Below are 22856 nucleotides of genomic sequence, written 5' to 3' on the forward strand. Positions count from 1 at the left end.
CCTATGATCACAAAGATGTTATGTTTATATACGTTTTTTTAGAAAATAGGGGTATTTTTAAAAAAATAGCATGGTAGTGGCTTAATTGCAACAAAATAGTAATTTGATGTATCCAAGTATTACACTTGTCAGTTCATAAGACTTTTTTGAAAATGACTAATAGTTTAGAGGGCATAAGTGCATTTAACCCAACATATATATGAGAAGAATATGTAAAAGAAACTTTGTATTTCTACTATGCATTGCTTGAAATATCGAAGTTCACGTTCTCCTTATTCTCCAAAGCCAGTGATAGAATTCTATGGAGTTGAGAACAATATTGAATGGGAAATGTAGTGATAATCAGACATAGGGTTTATTTGTTAAGAGTCCGAAAAACTTCTCTAATTCCAAACATTGATTCGGTGAAAGGGACTTATGTAAAGGAAAATCAAGGAGCTGATCACAGTCCAAGTCCAAGAAGAAAGTTAAGTGTTACTATTATAAAAAGTATGAGTATTACAAATCCGAGTGTTCAAAGCTAAAAGAATAAAGAGGAATGTGATCAACATAGTTTTGCTTTTGCGGCTAGTGTTGTCAAAGAAAAATCAGAAGGTTTAGAATTTGTCATTGAAGTTTCCATTTTTGATGGTCATTTTAACAACAAGTAAGTCCTTGATACTGCTGGTACATTTCATACGTCCCTTAAAAAGAAATTGCTTTACTATTGATGAGTCTATTAATAGCAATTCAGTTTTGATAGGAAACAATGTTATTTGCAAGATTGTTGGTATCGATACAATTAGAATAATCATACATGACGAGATTGTTAGAACTTTGACGAATGTTCAACATATACCAGATTTGAAGAAAAATCTTATTTCTTTGAACACTTTGGATTCCCTTGGATACAGGTACTCTGGTGAAGGTGGAGTTATCAAGGTTAGTAAATTCTCAACGGTTGTGATGAAATGTTACAAGGTTGATGGCCTCTACTTCTTTTAGGGCAGTATGGTGACATGTTCAACTATTGTGTCTTCTTTAGATGATCTAGATTTAGACACTACCCAGTTATGACATATGTGGTTAAGTCATATGAGCGAAAGAAGTATGATAATTCTGAGCAAATGGAGTTTGCTTTATGATCATAAAATAGGATTGCTTAACTTTTTTGAGCATTGTATCTTTTAGAAGCAGTGCAAAGTCAAGTTCAGTACATGTATCTGTAGAACGAGTGGTACAAGGGATTATATCCATTCAGATCTTTGGGGTCTCTCTCGGATTCCATCAAAGGGTGGTGATTGGTACTTTGTAATGTTTATTGATGATTATTAAAAAAAATGTGTGGGTGTATTTTCTAAACAAGAAAAGTGATGTGTTCGTCACTTTTAAGAAGTAGAATGCGTTAATTGAGAATCAGATTTGGATGAAAATCAAGCGACTTAGAATAGACAATGGCATAGAATTTTGTGATGGTCATTTTAAAAAATTCTGCAATGATGAAGGCATCACCAAAACACCGCAATGTTAGTCAATCTCAACATCAGAACGGGGTCGCTAAGTGGATGAGCAGGACCCTCTTGGAGAGAGCATGTTGCATGCTTTCGAATGCCGGGTTGTCTAAAGATTTTTAGGCTAAAGCGGTCAATACTGCTTGTTAATTGGTCAATTATTTTGCATCTATAGCTATTGATTGTAAAACTTCTTTTGAGGTATGGTCTGGTACTCCTTGCTGAATATTCAGTAATAAAAACTCTTGGCTCTCTTGCTTATTGCCATATGAAAGATGGTAAGCTTGAGCCTATGTCACATAAATGTATATCTTCTGGCTATGCTGATAGGGTGAAATGATATCGGTTGTGGTGTTCTGATCCTAAATAACTTAAGTTTATGACTAAAGGCTATAAGTCTCTAAGCTACTATAATATAGTCAGCACAGATGTTATATTTGATGAATCTGTCATGTTTCACCCATAGGAGAAGTATGTTGTTTATGCAAGAAATGAGCAGAGTTATAGCAAGGAGGTGAGCTACATGTGGAAGCTTCACAGAAAGTGGGTGATGGCATGATTCTATATATGATGATGATGATGATGATCCACAATAAGAGCAACATGCCAATATTGCCACTAGTAGACAAAAGAGGCAAATTGGATCGTCTCAGATGCAGCAATGCAACTTTGGTAGCGTATGCACTTACTATGGTAAAGAATACTGCAATCCAAAAGATTTTAATTATTCAGAAGCTGTCACAAGTAGTGAGTTTGCACAATGGGTTGCATGAATGAGGAGATTGATAATCTATTCATTATAACCAAACTTGAAAATTGGTGAAATTACCTAAGGGCACTAAGACTATTTGTCGTTTAAGGAGATCACTATATGGTTTAAAACAGTTTCGGGACAATGGTACAAATGCTTTGACAACTATATGGCCGTGCATAGTTACATTAGAAGTAGCTATGATACTTGTGTGTACTATAGGCAATTATGAAATGGATTTTTTTTTTTGCATAGATGACATACTTATTCCAGGTAAAAGCATGCTATATATTAAGAAAGCAAGTTAGAGATTAAGTGATTGAAATCTTAGCAGTTCATTCTAATGCAGTTTGGAGTAGCATATATGGTATAGTGTGTACTCGTCTAGATATTTCACAGGCAGTCAATGTTGTTAGTTGCTACACTGCCAATCCTAGCAAGATCCAATGGCAACCAATGAAATTGATACTTCAATATTTACGAGGTACTTTAGATATTGGTTTAATCTGTGACAGAGGCAATGATATCGGTTCTAATGTTATTAAGTACATTGATTTAGATTATGCTGGTGATTTGGATAATAGAAGATCTCTGACGAGTTATGTTTCCATTCTCTCGAGGTGTGCCATTAGATGGAAAAGCGACATTACAGTCGACAATTGCTTTGTCCACTACAGTTGCAGAGTGTATGGAAACAGTAAAGGTAATGAAAGAATCAATTTGGTTAAGATTTTTGGTCAATGATTTGGGTTGCAATAGAATGAGATTGTTGTATTTTGTAATAACCAGAGCTCAATACATTTGACAACAAATAAAATGTGTCATTAAAGGAACAAGTACATTAATGTCAGATATCATTTTCTTGAGAAGGTTGTGATACAAGGTGATATCATATTGAAGAAAATTGTCATTATGAAAAATTCAGCAGACATGTTGACTAAACCAATTCTGATTTTCAAGTTTAAGCATTATTTGGACTTAATTGGTGTTTGTAGCTTATAATTACCCTTGGGGTATTGGAGGAGACGTCATGATAAGATTTGTATTGAATACTTGATAAATTTCAAGTCAAGGTGGAGATTTTTTGTGTAGTAATTTGGTCTTTCTCAAGTCGGACGATGGGGCTATCACGTTTCCTTTTACTTTTAAGAGTCTAAACGAATTGGTTTTCTACTCTACTTTGGAGTCCAATTTTCAGCCGACTTGTTTATCCTAATTAAAAATGGTAGGTCGGGGAGACCAATTGTGGCTATCCTATCTGGGTGTGACCATAGTAGCACCTACCCGCTGGGAGTTGCACAGGAAGGGCTTAGACGGTGAAAACCGCAGGCGCTCCCTCAAATCCGATTGAGCCATAGCCTGAACTAGCCCCACTAGGGCATCAATGAGAATCTAAGGCGGTTAATACTAATAAGGCATATGTGAAAATTCTCCATTGCAGAGATTCGAACTCACGCCCTATTACATGCCCTGACCACTAAGAAATTTTATTAGGCCATTGAACCACCAGCCTTGATTATCTTAATCGTTTGTGGTCCTATAAAAGGAGCAACAATCGGCCTTTGGACGAAGCACAAAACGAAGAGAACGCTCATAAAATAGAGAGTGCATGTGTGCATGAGAGAAAATAGCCCGCAACAAGTCTTTTATTACTACTCACAATGTTGTAGTGTCGCACATACATTAAGAGAAAAAGAGATTTTTTTCTTTTGTATGAGAGTGACAATTGGGTATATTGGAAATTTTGGTTTTGAATGATTTTCTGACAACTACATTTTGTATTCTGCCTTTTATATGGTGAATTTCTTCCTAATCGTTTATGCCTGTGAATGTAAACTTGTTAAGGTGAATCATGTTAAATTTTAAGGTCAGATGTGTTTTGAGTTATTTTTATTTTATTTTGTTATGCTTCTTTTAAGATCATAAACATCAGCTAACCTCTCTTTGTAGTTAAATATTTAACTTGTTTGACCCTAGTGATAGAATATAAATTAAACAAATGATGTAAAAAAAATTGAAATAACAGCATGTGAGACCAAGGAAAAGTACAATTAGTCGCTGTATTTACACGTCAGGCGAAGAAAAGAAGAAAGAACAATATTACATGTGATTGTTCTGAGTTGTGAAAGACAGAACATGGTAATTAAAAAAAGGCAGAGAGTTGTTCTTATGCTAACTATGAAGAAGACCTAAAAGAAATTACCCTCGGATTTATCAACGAAATCCACCCTCTACCCAATCAGCTTAAGACAACAGGAATTTGCCAAAAACCTGTCGGCTGCAAATTCCTACTGTTCATGAACAGATCCTTACAAAAACAAAAAAAGTTGTAAAGGATGAAAGAAGAAGAGCAAGAGCAACAAGGCTACATTAGAGGGAGACAATTCAATCAAAAGGAGTAGGCCAATCGCTGAACGACACGATCCCTGAGAATTCCATTGTACAGAGCCACCCTGTTTTCAGGCATTCCTCTGTTTTTGCCTCTCCTCTGTTCTACCTTTGGCGGTGGTGATGAACTTGACGATGATGATGATGAAGAAGAAGAAGAAGAAGACTTGTTAGTTATAGCATGCTGCCTTCTGTACTCCTCCCCATCCCCACTTGGATCCACCACATCTTCTGCAAACTGCACCCTCTTCTTCTTCTTCTTCTTCTTCCCCTCTTCACACCCACCAAACAGAAAAGAAAAAAGAAACAAAATATACCCATTAGCAAAGACTACATATACAGAGAGAGAGAGAAAAATGGACGTATTATGTTTTTGCGTACCGGTAGAGATACAAGAACGTAAAATTGGCGGTGAGGAGTGTGGAATTTGATCACCGGGGAATTGGGAAGGTGGGAGAGACTTTTGGAGGCGAAGCACGAGGAGGAAGACGGTGCCGGAGACGGCCATGGCTGTGGCCAGGACCACACCATGAGGGCTTATTATTGAAGACATGGCTCCGGAGGAAAAGCCAGCCAAGCTCAAGAGAAAAGTACATACGAATGAGATGATGTAAATTGTGAGGGGGGGTGTTATAATTTTTCTACATTGTCGTGAAGTAGGGACCAAAATTGAATATTATATTTAAACCAAATGGGTATTGTTTTATTATTATTATTATTATAAGGAAAGTTGTTTTCTTTTTAAAGAAAAAGTACACTTGCCCTTCTAATTATTACGCAACTTGCAATATCTCTTAATCTTTCAATTTTTATAATGTACAATTCAATTTGTAATGTCTTTCATCCAATAAGTTTTTCGGTTTTTAGTTAACATAGACAATAAGCGTATCACTTGACCTATACGTGACTTAAAATGTTCACTATACTCTTATGAAAATTTTAAATTTGTTTTTTCCTTAAAAAAACCTCATTGAGATGCGATAAGGTTGTAATGCGTCTAGTCAAGAGCCCCGCTTCGAAGTAGACGGTAGGGGTGGTAATTTGAGATCCACGATGTTTGGAAGCAAGGACAGAATGGGTCGAGGTGACAGACATGACTCCTTTGAGAGCCTCTACGTCAATGTTTGGTGGCCGTTTACAAATGGTGGAAAAAGTAATGCTCATTTGGGGTTGGAACACGATGGTTCAAATAAGACATTGTAAATTAAGTGATAGATTACTTTGACGATAGAAGTAACAATATTATAAATTGGTTGATAATCAAAAGGGCAATTATAACTTGTCATTTCTAACAAGGAAGGTTGGTTGGGGTTGGTTTAATTTGAATATTTGACATGTTTAAAGTCATTGTTTAATTTAAATATTTGAAATAAATATATGAAAATGAAGGTCGATGTCAGCATGTGCATGAAGGCAGAGCAGGCGTGTGTTTTGGGTTTTGAAAGGAAAGGAGGGGGGGTGGGGGGTGGCAAAGAGTCAAAGACAAGAGTGACGACGTCGTCAGTTTGTAATAATTGAGGTTTGGGTTTGAGAGAGAGAACAATTTGAGTTGTCCTCTCTCTCCCCTACAATTTGCACCCCATTATTATTATTATTGTTATTATATTCAAAACTGAATAAACTGTTTGGGGCAGCCTTGCTTCTACTGTGCTAAGCATGAAGCCATGAAGAATGCTGTTTCTTGGACGGACCCATCTAAAAAGATATAAACGTTGGACCCATCTAAAAAGATATAAACGTGCATGGAGCCTCCTCCATTTATTTACTTTTAAGGGGAACCGCATGTACTTATCTACTCATCACATCTTTCAAAGTAAATGAGGTACAAATGCGCCAAACAAATTTTAATTATTGTGAAAAAGAGTAAAAAAAAAAAATCATTTTCACCCTCTCAAATTATTAGTAGCATTTGCAATTATAATTTTTAAATGAGAAAACTATATTTTACCTCCTCAAAGTTTGGAGCGATTTACAATTCGACCTTCAAAGTTTCAATTTTGGCAATCCACCTCCCAAAGTTTCAAATTTTTGCAATTCGACCAATATTATCCCAAAATTTTCATATTGCTCCTCATTTTTATTTTTTATAAAAAAAAAATTAGAGGTGCAAAAATGGCCAGATGGCCAAAGTGGCTACGGCCATTCCGAATTCTTTTAAAATTTTTTTATAAAAAATTAAAAAATTATAGGCAATATGGAAAGTTTTGGATACAATTGGTCAAATTGAAAAAATTTGAAACTTTGGAGGGTGGATTGCCATAATTAAAACTTTGAAGATTGAATTACAAATCACCCCAAACTTTGGGGGTGGATAAAATATAATTTTTTCTTTTTAAATTTTAATTTTTGTAATGTCGCTATCCCAAAAATATTCTCCTTTTTAATATCACCCCTTTTTGTTAGTGTTCAAAATACTCTCTTTCTCTCTCTCTCTCTCTCTCTCTCTCTCTCTCTCTCTTTTTCTATTTTTATTTTGTTTTATAACTAAGGGCATTTTGAGTATTTTAACAAAAAATTGGATGAAATTAAAAAGGAAAAATTATTGAAGTAACAGAGTTAGAAAAATTAAAAAATTGAGGCTATGATTGCAAAAACGCTTTTTAATGAGACTTTATTTTATATTATCATTTTTTTTAAATGATAACAAAACAAAGACTTCATTTAGTAGGACATCTTAGAATTAAATCTTACTGTAAACATATATTTAGAGAGGTTTAAATGTGATTGGTCGGATTAAAGAGAACAAAATAAATAATAAAAAACAAAAAGAAGAAAGAAGAACATAAACACAATTTTTTTTCTAGAAGGTTATGTGTTTGGGTTTGTGATTTGAAAACGATTTGAAAATACAATTTTTTTTTTCTCGGGCACTCCAAAAAACACGACCTTATCCTCCTAACCTCAGACAAAATGCTGTTTTTTTTTCCTTTTCTTAAAGTCAATTGAATCCTTAGTAGAAGACCTAAAAAACTTCAGAAGTGCTAGAAAGCCAAACAAATGAACTCAGAAAAATTTTCAAACTGATGCGGCAAGGATTTTTAAATTAAAAAAATATAATTCTCTCTCCCTTATCTGTCATTCACGGTTTGTCACGTCAGTTTAAAATTTTTTCTTAATTCCCTTGTTTGACTCCCTAACCCTTCCAAAAAACCCTTATTACAATCAGTTTACATGGTAAAGTAAAGGGTAGGCCACCAATGAGTTTACTTTAAAAAGGGCAACGTCACAGAATGCTTCAAAAACTGGCAACTTCTCTGGGTTTCAAGCTTCGAGAATCTGCGAACACTTGTTGAAATGAAACTACTCAAATTGGCCTCTGAGAGATTCGAAAGGTTCTCGCACCTACCAAACAAGGCATTAGCAAATCATCTTTCAATGGAAAATAATTCCTTAATCTCTTCGTCTATGGATAAGGCCTTACAACTTTATTTTACCCTTTTAAATTCTTTGGGAATTAAATCAACCTTTTTTTTTTTTTGAAAAAAAGAAAAAAAAAATCAGAAACAAATGTTAAAAAAATTGTTGTTTCATTCCTACTTGAAAATGGTTTCCTTACTTGCCAAAAAAAAAAATGGGTTTCCTTGAACATATGGAGTAAGTAATGCAATATACCACATATATATTATTCTCGAAAATGATTTTGAAATTAACTTCTTCTATTTTTTTTTTGGCAATTAGTGTTTGTGTGTCGAGTTCGGATCATATCGAGGCATGTATAAAATTATATAGGTCAATTATAATCTGACCTCTTTAATTAAACGGTCAAACTCTTCAACACTAACTCTCTAATTTTGTACTGGATTTGTGTCGAGTTTGTGGGTTATGTAAAAAAAAAATTGTCTGACATTATGTCCCATGTCAGGTTCAAGTTGTGTCGAAACATATGTATAATACTATATAGATCAATTATAACCCAACCCTTTTAATTAAAATGGTAGACTCTTCAACCTTAACCCTTTATTTTCATGCTGGGTTCAATTTAATGGACACTTTAAACTTTGTAAAATATATTTCATAATTATTTGAAATACCAAAATAAATAATTTTATTTATTTATTTAAAATAAATTTAACAATCCATCACTATTTCAAGGTGTTCAAGGAACAAATCTTAAACCGATGACCCTACTAGACTAGTCGAATATTTCACAACACATAATAGGTTTTCTAGTTGTTAATATTGGGAAATAAAGCGGCTGAAGTTTTTTACATTAATATACATAATTGAACATAACTCTAATTCAAAAGCCTAAGTTAATAGACTAAAGTTCACTTAGGTATATTAAGCACTATTTTTTTTTTTATATTTTTTTAATATAGGACACAACACTCACAAGTGCACTCACAACAGTTAATACCCATTGAATCCCTATAATCACTTTAGAATTAGTACTTTCTAGAGTGAACTAAAACACTCTTGGAATAAGAATTGCAGAAAAGAAATTTGTATGAGAAAAAATCAGACACTATTTGATAGTATATGTCTTTGCATATAACCAAAGGGCCAAATTTACAGTGATTTTGTACAATCCAATGATCCAAAATCATTTGATCTGATGGTCACAGCCAAATCCAACTTAACGGACACCTTAAGCAACATAATGATTGAAAATCGTAACCACCAAATCGAATTTAATGTTCACTTGAAAAAATTTTAGATATAAAATATACTTAATAATCATTTGAAATACCAAAATGAATCATTTTATTTATTTATTTAAAATAAATCTAATGACCCCTACTAGAAAGTGGCCTTAACTAGATTATAGTAAAAGTGTTTTTTTTTTGTTGGAAATTTCAAGAAGTACAGGGAATTCTATGACATATAAACAAGAAAGAGCTCATTTTTCAAATAAGAGCAAAGAATCAAGTAGTGAGAATTGGAGGAAGCAACTCCTTGGATCCAAGAACTCTAGCCTCTGTGTCTGGGAAGAATTCAGTCCCAGGTAGCTCTGTGACCTCTCCATTTTCAGTAATGTCAATGGGATAACTGAGCAAATGGCCAGGCAAGTCATGCTCTGGTGGTGTCTCACTGGAGTAGAGATCCCAGTACTTTTTGGCAATCCCGTTTACATTTTGGATACATTCTACACTCTCTGGTTGAATGAAGGAGTTATGTAGCATGCCCAAGTGCTCATACCACAATGCCATTCGAAATCCATGGATTTGGCCTCTAGCTGGCTGCTTGGTGGCCAGGTGAAATGGTTGGTAGGCTCCCATGGCAATCTCTGTATCCCTGGCACCATCCATTGACCTCTGATTGATATTTGCAGATCCAATGATTATGTATTCATCATCAACTGCAAAATGCAGGCATTATTTGAGCTACTTGTTACTGTATAGGTTCACAAAATCATAATATATATGGAAGCATATTGAATTTTCATAACAACCATTTTCTGTTTATTACATATATACATTATGGGCATCCAAGTTTTTGAATAAAGATTCAATTTATCTCTGTTTTTCTCTACCAGTTACAATTTATGTATCTTATTTGAGCTGCCTCTTGAATGACATACCAAAGAGGTTTGAACGATGCTTTCAAGTTGAGCAACTTTCTTGTCCGTTTAAATGTGCTTTTAACAAGACAATCTATGCTGCTAAATCACCACTCATCCCAAAAGGTTAAGGTGATAGAAAAATGTAAACTAATTCATTGAATTACTGCTATAACATTCCCCTTCACTTGTAAAACTAAACAACACGTGGACTATTTAATTTGAAATGAGGCATGAATGAAGGTGATAAGATTGAATCATGTTAAATCATATTGGGGTTATTCCACATCGGTTGTGGAAGGGGCTGGTAGTGAGTTTATAAGTGTGAGGGAAAGCCTCACTTCTTGAGCTAATTTTTGAGGTTGAGATAAGCCCAAGACCACCCAACAAATTACCAATTATCTCAAAAGTTTAAGCTTAAGAAAATAACAACAAGGTTTAGGAGAAAATGGCAAAGGACTTTCTTAAGAACATAAGAGGCTCTAGGTATGATCTTCTATATATTGAAAGGAAAGACAAATGGTAAGTTGGAACGTAGAGAAGGCTTGTGTTTGTAAAAGGAAAAGTCAACAGTAACTTGCAAAAGAAAAAATGAACAACGGTACAATAGAATTAGGTAATAGGGAATTCCAATATTTTCAACCAAACAACATAAAAGTGGGTTCTTCAAGCTATCAAGAAAAAAAAAGGTTGATAAAATAATTTACCTATCATCATCTTAGCATGAACATAGATCATGAAGCGCCTGGCTTGCTGAGCTCTACTGTAAGCTTTATCATGTTCTGGTTTCTCTGAAGGTTCATATTCTCCACTTCTCTTGCTCTCTCGATTGCCAAGGCAAAAGAATGTCAAATATTCCTTCGGGCTTGCCTTAAGCCCCTTGGATTGGAGGACCTGAGCTATGTCTTTGTACATCATCTCCATAGTCCTCTTTTGCCAGTTTAATATTTCCTGCACTGATGCACTCTTTGGGATACCCTCTGGCCACATTGGCATGACAACATAGACACTAAATCTTTCTCCTGCCTCAATCTTACTAACAATCTTTAGTGACAGTTCCTTTGGAATGAGCTGCACTGCACCAATCTCCTCTATCTTAATGTCATGCGAGTCCCAGCAGAATGAGCTGCCAAGAAAATACTGATTTTCTATGTATATGAAACTCTTTGCTCGTCTAATGGCATTTATGTAAGCATCCTGAATGCTTCTGTCAATTACATTATCCTTCCAAGTGACCAGACCTGCCCTGGCTGCAGCCTCAGGAGCATCAGGGAAGCCAAAGGCGGCTCCTCCATCGATCGACCGGAACAATTGAACATTCCATGTTTCATGGTCTTGGGGATACATAACTGGAGATGGGGCTATGAATATGTCATCTAGCTCTCTTAATTGAATAAGCAAGTCCTTCATGCCCTGCTTTCTCCATCTCTGCTCAAAATTGAATAGAACATCCCAGGCAATAGGTCCTTCTAACCGGCAGTGAATGTCATGCCAAGGCTCCCTAGGTCCACCTTTCTTAATTGAGGCACCAGCAAAGTTGGGCTGATGAAAATCATCATGGTGAGCTGTGTTTAGAGTCCTGAAAAGGGAATGAAAGGGAGTGTCATATCTGCCATCACAGAGATCAATACCTCCAATAAAGCTCACAATCCTCCTCTTTTCAGATTCTATATTGGGCATCTCACTGTCCACCACCACAATCTTCTGGTGATGAGTGAACATGGTGGAAACCTCCAAGTCTTGAACAATGCTTTCGTCGTTGCCGGGATTACGGGGGCATAAAACGCAGTGGACTCCGGTGTCATGGAAATAGCTTCCTGTATCTTCATCATGAGTAGCCATTATTCCATCTTTCTTTAGTAACTTTACAGAAGTTCTGTCATCCCAAACAAGCATCAGGACCCTCACCCCTTCACTTGCCTTCTTTTTGAGAAGCTCCCCCAGGGTCAACTCTCCTCCAGGCTTTTGTCTTCTCAAGTCCCTTACCAAAGTGATCTCAGTATATACAGACCATCCAGTAATGTATATCAAATGCTTTGCTTTAGAAATGGCATCAAAAACATCTTCCCAGCATCTATGTGGCTCATAATTCTTACCCCCACCAGCAAGAGAAATTTTTGGGATAAATTTGTCTGGAATATGAGCATCTTGGTAAAGAGTAACTCTGCAACCATGTCTCTGTGTGAAGAATGTGTAAGGAACTCCAGGGAATTTAGGACTTCTAATCCCTCTAGACCAGCTAAATTCTCTGGTGGCATCAAAAAATTGTAACTTCACATGGATTTTAGGACCTCCATGGAGAGGTTTATGGTTGGTTTTCAAGATCTTAAGCCATCTGTCTACTTCTTCTCCATTTACTAATTCCTGATCAACAGGCATGGAAGCCCTACCTATTACTCTTGCTCCAATGTGATTGCCTTCTTTGATAGAGAATAAAATACAAGAAGCCCTGTGAGCGCAGTATATGTGGAATGACTCAGACCATTGGGGATTACAGTTTTCATTTTCTACAAGTCTAGTACGGGCAACTCTAGCATTCCCTATATCCATTGTTGTATAGAGCTTGGAAGCACCTTTTCCAAACCCTTGAGTTTCTCTGCTTTCAATTAGCTGCAGGAAAAATCATTGACCATACGAGAATAGAGTTCAATAATTAACCAAAAAGATGAAAGACACGGAAATCATGTAGTTCGGCCAATCACCCACATCCAACAATCACATGTTAAAGCCTCATAGGCTATATTTTTTCTCTTGATTTATTTGATCGTCTAATTTATGGTAACCAAATCATCATTGATCATAAAGAATTTTTATCCTTATCAATGAGTTTAGCCAAATAGATATGAAATCAATTCTTGGCATGAAAATAAAAAGGTTCTCATTTTGCAAAGAAGCATGGAAGAGGGAATGTGAGCTTAAATCTTGTGATGGTTGAGGTTTATGCAGTTCTAAAGCTCCACCTTTTTAAATGTGAGACAATCATGGAAAGCAGAAAGCAGTGCTAAATTTTTATCCTCAAAATCTTTTATAATGAATACATACCTTTTTACTTTTGTTTCAACTTTTTAAACATACCTCACAGATAGTAAAAAAAAAAAAAAAAACAGGGAAAGAGTAAGATAATTCATATAATTATTCTACAGAATCACAGAATAATTAGGTATACTTTTTCAGAATAATAAGAATGTACCTTGCAGAAGAAAATGCAGCAACCTTTGTCAGAAAGCATATCAACCTCATAGATTGTAGCATGAAGTGTCCCATGCAGCAGCACTTTCGCCATCAATCTGCTTATTTTTCTTAACCAGACAGACCTCCTTGGACCACTGATGATAAGGACCAAACAAATAAACCTTAAAACACAAGTACCAATAAGCTGGAGGAGAAGAATTAGCAGATCACCATGAATTTTAACAAGTCAATAATATTAACATTGACTTTGATGGCAGGAAAGATAGCTCATGTTGGAAACTTCTTGCCGAAGATTCCAAGAAGCAATGTAAACCCGGGAGCTAAAGTTGAAAGGAAGTTGGAAGAAAATAATATATATATATATATATATATATATATATATATATATATATATATATATATATTATGTATAGGCTATAGTGGTTTAGGTAAACAGCTATAGTGGTTTAGGTAAACAGCTATTAATTCAAGGCCAAATTAATAATTATTAAGATACCAGAAGGATTACAAAAGGAAGTCCTTAATTAGATCATCCATGGTGACTGGTTGGTTGAGGGAAAAAAGGCTATTTGTTGGAAAGAATTGCAGGTGGAAATTGATGGGAGAAGAAAAAAAATTAATAACAATATGGAAGATCGACCTGGGTGTACCCATTAATTAATTGTGTTCAAATCTCTTCCATGTTTTGAAGGAATGGCAACCAATATTGACTTTGACTCCCCAAGGGGGTTGCTTTTCATTCATTTAACAAAATACATTAATCAACATCTTTCCCTTACTATTTCAATGATCCAAACAGGTTCAAAAAAGTCAAATTTTTAGGCATATTTTTGCTCAACAATGTGGTGCTCAGATTATGTTTCTTCAACTTTGGACTATTGTAACATGGTTTGGTTTGTTGCTGGATGGTCTGGCATGCTTAATTGTGCATAATTTCGAGTATAATAACATATATATATATATATATATATATATATATATATATTCTTTCTGTCTCTACTTTTCCCCTACTTTTCCCCAACTAATCAAACATTAATAATCTTTGCTTTGCTTTCTTGAGATTTTTAAGGTGTTCTGATGTCACCCCCAAACCCAATCCACTCATTTAGAAGGAAAGAAATGCTAATGCTTTCTTTTATTTTATCTATTTTCTATTTTCTATCACTTCCGTTACGCGAAAAGGTCACCATCCCTTGATGGATTTGGTTTAGGTGCTAAAAAATAATAATAATAAAATAAAAATTACTGTAGTTTTTTCAATGGTCCATACGAGCAAGAGAGAATAAAATTAGATCTAGACCGTTAAAAAAGCTATAAGAGATGTGTGGAAGTTATTTTTACATAGGGGTGTCAAGGTAGTTACGGTTAGTGGTTATTGTTAGCGGTTAGTGAAATAGATAACCGCCCGTTAACCCTTTTTTTTAAATTGGGCTTTTTTTTGGGCTTCTTGGGCCTTTTTGGGCTTTCTTTAGAGCTTTTTGGGCTCTTTTTTTGGGCTTTTTAGGCGTTTTTAGGCTTCTTTTTTTTTTTTTACCCTCTTTACATTTACTTGTACTTTATAAAAAAATTTCCTTAAATATTAAATCATTTTTTTTAAAAAAAAAAAAAAATTCAACACAACATATAAAAAAAAGTTCAGAATTCAGACAACTATCACAACATATAATGATAATACATTAATACTTAAATTGTGTTTATAAGTAACACATTGGTCATTGTTTAATTCAATGTCAATTCCTTAATTTAATATTATACGAATCATATTATTAATAATATGATTCACTTGAAGTCTTGAATAAAATATTTGAATTGTCATTGAATCATATGATTAAGTAGTGATATTATACATTTATATCATTCATATGCATATGTAGACTTACATAGACTTATAATATATATAAACTTATAAGTTTATAACATTGGAAATAAGTCTCTAGATATTTAATTATTGTATTAGTATGAATTGGTATACTTATGAGTTATGTCATATTATATATGTATAATCAAATGATTTAATGATCAATTGATCATGTGATATAATCATATAAATTATAGTGATAATATATTAATACTCAAATTGTGATTTAATTATTTTTTAAAAAAATTGTGATTTAATGATCAAGTGATTATATGATATAATCATATAAATTATAGTGCTAATATATATTAATACTCAAATTGTGATTTAATTATTTTTTAAAAAAATTGTGATTTAAGGATCAAGTGATTATGTTATATGTATAAATATTTTTATAATTATAATTATAAAAATATATTATATAAAAAGGCAATTAGCGGTTAGCAGTTACGGACCTTATGGTTAGTAAACCTAATAACCGCTAACCGCTAACCGTTAGGCGGTTATAGCGGTTAAGCGGTTAGCGGTTAATACGGTTAAACGGTTAGCGGTTATAGCGGTTAGCGAGCGGTTTTTAACCGCCCGCATTGACACTCCTATTTTTACAGCACTTAAAAGCCAAATTCTCGCTTGATAAACAGCATGCCAATAATCTTAGAAATGCTGGCTGCTGTCGGTGAAATCTATCCTTCAAATATATCATGAAAAAAGTATTTTTGGGTTAGAAACAAATCAAGCAATGGGTACAAGTTGGGCACATTGTCACAGAACAAGTTAAAGAGAGACATTTACATCCAGAAGCACAAATGTGAAGAATCTAAGGGGAGAGGCGATAGGAAGATGTGTCGGGAGTGAGATCCTGAGCTACTTGGAGAAGATGCTCTATGTTGATATCAGGGTAGTGCTGTAAAAGCTTTATGTTAGCCACAAAATCTCCACTCAGTAGCCTGCTCTTAACACACAGCAGCATTGCGCAGCAGACTCTTAGAAGCATATCCTGCACTCAAGCAAGTTTTGCTTCCAATAATGAGCATATTCACACAGATTGTTGAAACATCACAACAGATATCAGAGGAAATGGAAAGAGAAAGAAAGACAGAGAGGGACCTGAACACCAAAAGGATTGCTCAAAAGAGAATCCCAAATTCTCAAGATGGATTGAAAATTGAATTCTTGAGTAAGCAGCAATGTGATCCACCTGAATGCATAGAATTGGGGCCTCACCTGCTCAAAAGAACACATCATATAAGCGAGCAGCCGTTGATAAGCGAATTCTAATTGACTTTTATACACATTTGGTTAAAGTAATGATGAGAGATTTAGAATGTAAATATTAAACAGCATCTCTTATATTTCACTTTGATATAATATATACCTTGGTTGTGAATTCAAGATGCCGCCACAATTCCTCATCATTGGCATTTAATAACTCTGATAAGCGGGAAAGGGTGGAAAGGATACCCACGGAACTATTATCCAATTGTTGACAAAAGTGATCCACTGAGTCACTCAAGAGTCGAACAAAACAAGAAAAACTATCAGCTTCTGCATTTGCCTACATTGAAGAACAGACATAGAGACTCATGATTAGCCTATATCTCAAGTACAACAAGATGAAAGCTGAACAAGAAAATTTAGACATGTAGAGCCTCAAACAAGACCGGGAATAAAAGCGATCAACTTATTATAGAATTTGTCGTTCAGGTTCCATCTAAAATCAGAACAAACTGTTTCTGAAGCGTCAGAAATTTTGTACAATATATGAAGAACAATAAGATTCGTAGGATGTTGCAGGAAAAACATATAGCATGTCACTCAATTTGGTTTTTCATAAATCTGAAAGATTGGCAATCAACTCAACTATGAACTTAGTTTCCTAAATAGGCTCAAGCCATAGACAACTAGGTTCAAATATGATAATCAATCAAATAACTGAACAGACGAAGAAAGATAAGAAGACATCAGGAAACTCTTACAGCATTTTGCTCATCAGTGTCAGTACTAAACACATAGTAGACTGGTGACAAGACCTCATTCATGCCTTGCACATAACGGATTGCAGGATTCAATTTTGCAAACAGGAGAAGAATATTTCTCATTGCTTCCTGTGGATGGAAATTCAGCACAGCATTCAGAGACTTTGTTGTGTCACTCAGCTTGAGAAAATTTCACAAACAAGTAAAAAATAAAGGGCTGGTATAAAGGCGATGAAATACTCTGTTTTTTCTACTGAATGATGAGTCTCCTGAGAAGAACTTCATATCTGGGTGTGTGCGTTGCAAATCACGATCAATCTGTTCTACAATTTCTGAGTGCTAGAAACAAATGGATCTTTACTGACAAGCATCAACTCAGATTTATATATCCAAAAAAAATAAAAAATAAAGACATTAACTTAATTATAACAGAAGCCATTTCTGAGACACCTTAAATTGGATAAGACATTCACCTGAAAGTATTGATGCCATACACTTGCTTTACCAAGGCTCAAAGGATGGTCTTCTTCTTGAGAGATTTTTTGACGCCTTAGTGGCCCATCCACATCACTGTCAAAGTGCTGCTCCTTAGAACTAAGTTCTTCATCATTTCTCCTAGTGAGTTCTGACTGTCTAGATTCAAGATTTCCATTAGTGCATGGTAACCATTAACCCATAATAATGCACCTGATATAAATCTGTGCAAGATATTCATCTGTAGTTAAACTTTCTTTTTTCCCTAGTCACAACTGCAGCTAGACTAGTTTGTTAACAATGTGCATGAGTGCTTGGTGAGTAGCATCTTACAGGACTCTTGAGAAGTTCCCCTTTTAGCTTAGCATACTTCTGCCGATTCTCAGTCAGCTCCTTTTCCCATAGGTCACGAGAAGGAGGTAAATAACCTAAGAGTAGCTGGTTGAAAGAATGTAATGGAAATCAATACTCAGACTCAAATAATCACAAGTGTCACGCCAATAAAATTAAATTTATCTTTGTCAATGAAAGATTCTAGTTACTTAAGAAAAATTGATGTGAGACAGAAGCTCTGATAATGAAATTAATGTACAACAAACGCCGTGTGAACAGTAGTTGTGAAATTTTAAAAATTAGGATTTTAGGAAAAGAGTATGTCTAAATTTCTGGAATTTGCAGGAAAATATTAGGAAATATAGTGTTTTTAATGAAGTCAGAAAAGATTAAGATTTATTAAACACACAGGAAAAGTTCGGATTTGGGTGGTTCTTGCTAGGCTGTGAACAGCAACCCCATAATGTTATTTGGTAAATATTTGAGAGATGGGTGGTTAGGGGTTCTTCGTGATTGGATTCTAGGAAAATAATATATGAAAAAGAAGATCTAATATTGGTTGAAATTTGATACAAAATTGCTGAAAAATTGAAAAGAATGTAAAAAGAAGAAAGAACCACATCTAGTTTTCCTAACACACATACCCACACACATACAGACACACAAAAATAAAGCCCATTAATGTAATAAAATCAAAGGAAAATATAATGGATCAAAATGTACACGCACACACGAATAAAGCCCATTAACATAATAAAATCAAAAGAAAATACAATGAATCAAAAATACATATCATGTCCAAAAATGAAAATGCCCTTGACTCTTAAAATTGAATAACTCTCATTTAAAATAAGATTGACTTCTTGGATTTTGCAATCTAGACTAGAAGTGAAATAATAATTTTTAGATTTTGAAACAATTCACTTATTATTTGTTCCCTTATAATTAGGTTGTAATCAAGCCAAGTCAAGCTGAGTATTTAATGTTTAAACTTGGCTCGATTATTTTGTTTCAAATACAAGCCGAGTTCAAGCTTAATACCGAGCTAGATAATCTATTCAAACTCAGTTTATTTATATTTTGAACGAACTTTAGCTTGTTCATGCTCAATTATCTTATGCACTCCTTTGTTTATATTTATTTTTTTTTGTAATAATTAGTTATTTAATTAATGTGAAGATTTTATCATTCGAGTTAATTAGATAAATTAATTTTTATTTACTAACATTGTATTTGTAATAAGTCACACACACACCTATATTAAGACGCACAATTATAAGGATTCAAATTATATCTATCATATTAGAAAGATAATTTTCTTTTATCTTTTCAAATACTAAAGAAGTTCTCACTACAGAGTTAAAAACAACCCTATAAAAAAAATGTAAGTTATACCAGTTTAAATGAGCTTATATGAGACAAGACAAGTTTATAAGAGTTAGGCTCGTTTAATAAACAAGCGTAAATTTTCGCTCAAACTCAATGAGTTAAAATTGACTCAAGTTTATCCGAGTCAAACACACACACACTCACTTATATAAACACATACATATACATATACATATATGGTTTTTACTTTAAAGAGAGCTCTCCTCGTTGTCAAAAAGCCTAGTGGGGGGATAACTATGTTGGTCATCTAGATGTTGAAAAAAGAGCCAAAGTAAATGATTCATATCTAATGCTTTTTGGGTATTTTGGTTTACCCTAGGCAGAAAGTTGAACCTAAGGCTGTAAGCAAATAGAGTCGCTTGCGAACAAGCTCAGGCTTTGGCTAGGATAGACTCGACTCGATCTTGTTTCGTTTAATAAATGAGCCGACTGGGAACACAAAATTAGGCTTGATTATTAAATGAACTATACTCGTATAAACTCGTCTCGACTCGTATAAACTCGTCTCGACTCATATAAACTCTTATAGACTTGTATAACTTTATTTTTATTATTTTTTATAATATTATTTTAATTTTGTAATGATGACATCTTAAGTAAAAGGAAATTCACTTCCTAATATGATAGATATAGCTTGAATTATTGTTATTGTGAGTCTTGATATAGATATAGGTGTGTTTGTGTGTACATGAGTGTGTTTGTGTTTATGTATAGATATTTGTGTGTGTCTGCATAATGAATTTATATACATACTATAAAACATACATATAAACTTGATATTAGAATATTTAACATTCAAGTTAATATATTTAATTAACTCAAATGATAAAATATTAACAATTATTAATTAAATAATGATTAGTATGAATTTACGAAAAATAAACAATCATGATATTTACTTTAGAAAATGAATGAATAAGTTAATTGAGTAGCTTGTGAATAAACTTGAGTTCGTTCAAAAAATAAATGAGTCAAGCTTGAACAGATCATTTAGCTCGGTGATAAGCTCAAGCTCAGCTTGTGTTCGAAATAAAATTAAATGAACCGAACGTAAACATTCAATACTTGGCTCAATTACAGCTCTTTTTTTTTGTGGTTATGTTAAAGAAAACAAGGGTGCACCTTCTGCTACTAGCAAATTTGTTATTACATATAAAAGAGGCTATGCATTCTTTATGATTGATGTAAGACTAATGTTGAATTTCAAATATGTTCATTGGGCACAAAGGTAAATGATTTTAAGGATGACACATAGTTCCCAATTGAGATATAATCCTTAAAGTACAAGTTCTTAGTTATCTAATTATTGTAGTTTTAATATGTCATAATTCAGGGAAAGTGCTAATTACATCTACACTATACTCCAAAAAGACTAGTTTGTGACAATCAGAACTTCTTAGAATCATGTACATAACCCACCCTCACCTAGTACACACCAAATGTGGGACTTGACACATATACACCTTCATAATCCACTAATCCAATGTAAAAGGTAACTTTCACAAATTCAAGATACTACAATCTTCTCCTCTCAAATCCCTCATATCCTCGTCAAGGCTAATGTCGCACTGTAATAACCCAACACCATAACCGGGCTTCGATATCATTTGTGACTATTAAGGAAAGTGCTAGTTATATACACGTTATATCCCAAAAAAACTAGTCAATATTACCATTGTCACTCCCTAAAATCACTTATATAACCCAGTCTTAATTAGTACACAATCAATATAGACTTGACACATACATACTTTCATAATCCACCCACCCAATATGAGATTGAACATTCACAATTCAGGGTACTACATAATATCATCTTCAGTCACCCACCCAATATGAGATTTAACTTTTTGCAAACTTTAAAAACCTAGAGCCAACAGTTGGATTCACTTTATTGTCTAAAACACTCAGCAGAGTTCTTTCTTTCAGCACTAACATGATTACCAGAATTTTGGAAACCAAAAGTACAATGCACACTCGATATCTGTGCATTTGTCAACTTACTCTGAAGGGTCAATTCTTATTGCATAATGTAAATCTGGCTAGCCCAAGAATAGAACCCTTACCTTCCAAGCCGTCGCACGCAAACTTCCTCCATCGGGAAGCCCTGTACTAGCAATTCTTTGCAACTTTTCCAAATTAATCTCCGGTTGAGAGAGCTAATGTATCAAAAAGAAGCAAGGTAGAGAACAAAATGTCAAAGGTGCATTTTACCCAAAGGAAAAAGAAGAAACAATAAATCCTAAATGCTCTATTTGTTTGCATTAAAACTAGGAAGCAAAAAAATTTGGAAATTCTAAAGATAAAGAGATTTTTAAATGGAAAACCTTATACATTTGCCAAAATTTTCCATTTCGTTAAAGTCCACATCTTCACAAACACATTAGTGGATAATTCATCTCAATTTCTTTCCTTTTTCAGCATTTTGCCAGTAACCAAACTGAGGGTAAGACCAAACATGCAATATTAAACGTCAACTAAATTCCTCAAAGATCTGATAAAATGTCAAAGGTGGAATTATCACTGGTTATCACTCACTGCAGAACCTCTTTGCCCATAACTAATATATAAAATAGATTGATTTCCCAAGTTATATATGTTAATAACCACTTTTCTTCTTTTGTACGAGTTAGAAATCCAGGGAATGATACAAAGGCCTCCAGTGATGATACAATGCAACAACAGAATGGTGCTGAGATGTACTACTGTATTGTAAGATTTTTGATAGAATGCATTCGTAGCTTTTCCTAAAGCAATGTTTATATCCGAACCACCTACAACATGAAAAAATGGCGTTTTCTTTGGTCCTTCTGATAGGATAATGATCAGTAGATTGAATCTAAATTTAGCAATTAGGAAGTATGAATTTCTAATTTGCATCTTCTCAATAAAACATAATTTGGTAAAGTTGGTGTCTGATTTGAAATGCATCCGTTATACTATATACCCATCAGTCTCAACTCAATCACAAGTATAGAAAAACCACAAAAACCACACACTACAATCAAAATGGTCGCATTATACTATATACCCATCAAATTAAAGCTCAAATCCCATACCTCGTATTCAAGATCGGATCTTTTCTCGTCGGCCGCAATGACTTGCGACGCTGAAACCGGACCCGCCCCATCTCTATCGGGTCTGGGCCGGACTCTTACATCTAATTCTTCGTGAAATTTCTCGTTTTCACCATCGCTCTCTCTATCAGATCCGAGACCGTTGGGATGAAAGGTCTCGAGCTCTTCTCCGGGCTCGAATATCAAATCAGAGCCTCCAGATTCATCCTCTTTGTCGTCGAAACCAACGACCAAGCTGCCGAGCCGGTCAGGGAAGGCCCGGCGGGCTTTCTCAGGGACCGGAAGCTTGAGCTTGCCTTTGAGCATGGCGACCGAGTTGGGGCCGATTCAAGAGTGTTGACTCGGGCGAATTGGATTGGTGGGTGTGTGTGGTTCCATTGAAGCTGTAGAGCGGTGAAGAGAGAAAGTTTGGGGTTCATGACTCGGGA

The 22856-nt window shown here is 34.5% G+C and overlaps 3 protein-coding genes across 3 annotated transcripts; all 3 read right to left on the minus strand.

Annotated features, from left to right (window-relative positions):
* Nucleotides 1-4275: 4275 nt before the first annotated feature.
* Nucleotides 4276-5250, minus strand: LOC132166426 (uncharacterized). The gene is made up of 2 exons (XM_059577231.1): nt 5011-5250; nt 4276-4902 (listed from the first exon to the last, which is right to left on the minus strand). The coding sequence occupies exons 1-2, from the start codon at nt 5180-5182 to the stop codon at nt 4631-4633; spliced, it is 444 nt and encodes a 147-aa protein (XP_059433214.1). The 5' UTR covers nt 5183-5250; the 3' UTR covers nt 4276-4630.
* Nucleotides 5251-9424: 4174 nt separating this feature from the next.
* On the minus strand, nt 9425-13412 carry LOC132166466 (phospholipase D alpha 1-like). Its single transcript, XM_059577283.1, has 3 exons — nt 13320-13412; nt 10837-12739; nt 9425-9928 (listed from the first exon to the last, which is right to left on the minus strand). The coding sequence occupies exons 1-3, from the start codon at nt 13410-13412 to the stop codon at nt 9495-9497; spliced, it is 2430 nt and encodes an 809-aa protein (XP_059433266.1). The 3' UTR covers nt 9425-9494.
* Nucleotides 13413-15852: 2440 nt separating this feature from the next.
* LOC132165632 (uncharacterized) lies at nt 15853-22856 on the minus strand. Its single transcript, XM_059576273.1, has 9 exons — nt 22411-22856; nt 21418-21510; nt 17963-18067; nt 17629-17784; nt 17396-17494; nt 17156-17284; nt 16555-16734; nt 16287-16403; nt 15853-16176 (listed from the first exon to the last, which is right to left on the minus strand). The coding sequence occupies exons 1-9, from the start codon at nt 22732-22734 to the stop codon at nt 15997-15999; spliced, it is 1383 nt and encodes a 460-aa protein (XP_059432256.1). The 5' UTR covers nt 22735-22856; the 3' UTR covers nt 15853-15996.

The sequence above is a fragment of the Corylus avellana genome, chromosome ca11 (assembly GCF_901000735.1).
Source record: "Corylus avellana chromosome ca11, CavTom2PMs-1.0".
Classification (NCBI taxonomy): Eukaryota; Viridiplantae; Streptophyta; class Magnoliopsida; order Fagales; family Betulaceae; genus Corylus; species Corylus avellana.

Coding starts and splice junctions, on each gene's coding strand:
- LOC132166426 (XM_059577231.1), bottom strand. CDS start 5,182: ATGTCTTCAATAATAAGCCCTCATGGTGTGGTCCTGGCCACAGCCATG. Junction 4,903..5,010: donor ACGTTCTTGTATCTCTACCG/GTACGCAAAAAC, acceptor GTGGGTGTGAAG/AGGGGAAGAAGAAGAAGAAG.
- LOC132165632 (XM_059576273.1), bottom strand. CDS start 22,734: ATGCTCAAAGGCAAGCTCAAGCTTCCGGTCCCTGAGAAAGCCCGCCGG. Junction 18,068..21,417: donor TGCGTGCGACGGCTTGGAAG/GTAAGGGTTCTA, acceptor TCTTTCAACCAG/CTACTCTTAGGTTATTTACC. Junction 16,735..17,155: donor ACACTGATGAGCAAAATGCT/GTAAGAGTTTCC, acceptor TCTTCAATGTAG/GCAAATGCAGAAGCTGATAG.
- LOC132166466 (XM_059577283.1), bottom strand. CDS start 13,412: ATGGCGAAAGTGCTGCTGCATGGGACACTTCATGCTACAATCTATGAG. Junction 12,740..13,319: donor GCTGCATTTTCTTCTGCAAG/GTACATTCTTAT, acceptor TTTTTCCTGCAG/CTAATTGAAAGCAGAGAAAC. Junction 9,929..10,836: donor TCATGCTAAGATGATGATAG/GTAAATTATTTT, acceptor TGCATTTTGCAG/TTGATGATGAATACATAATC.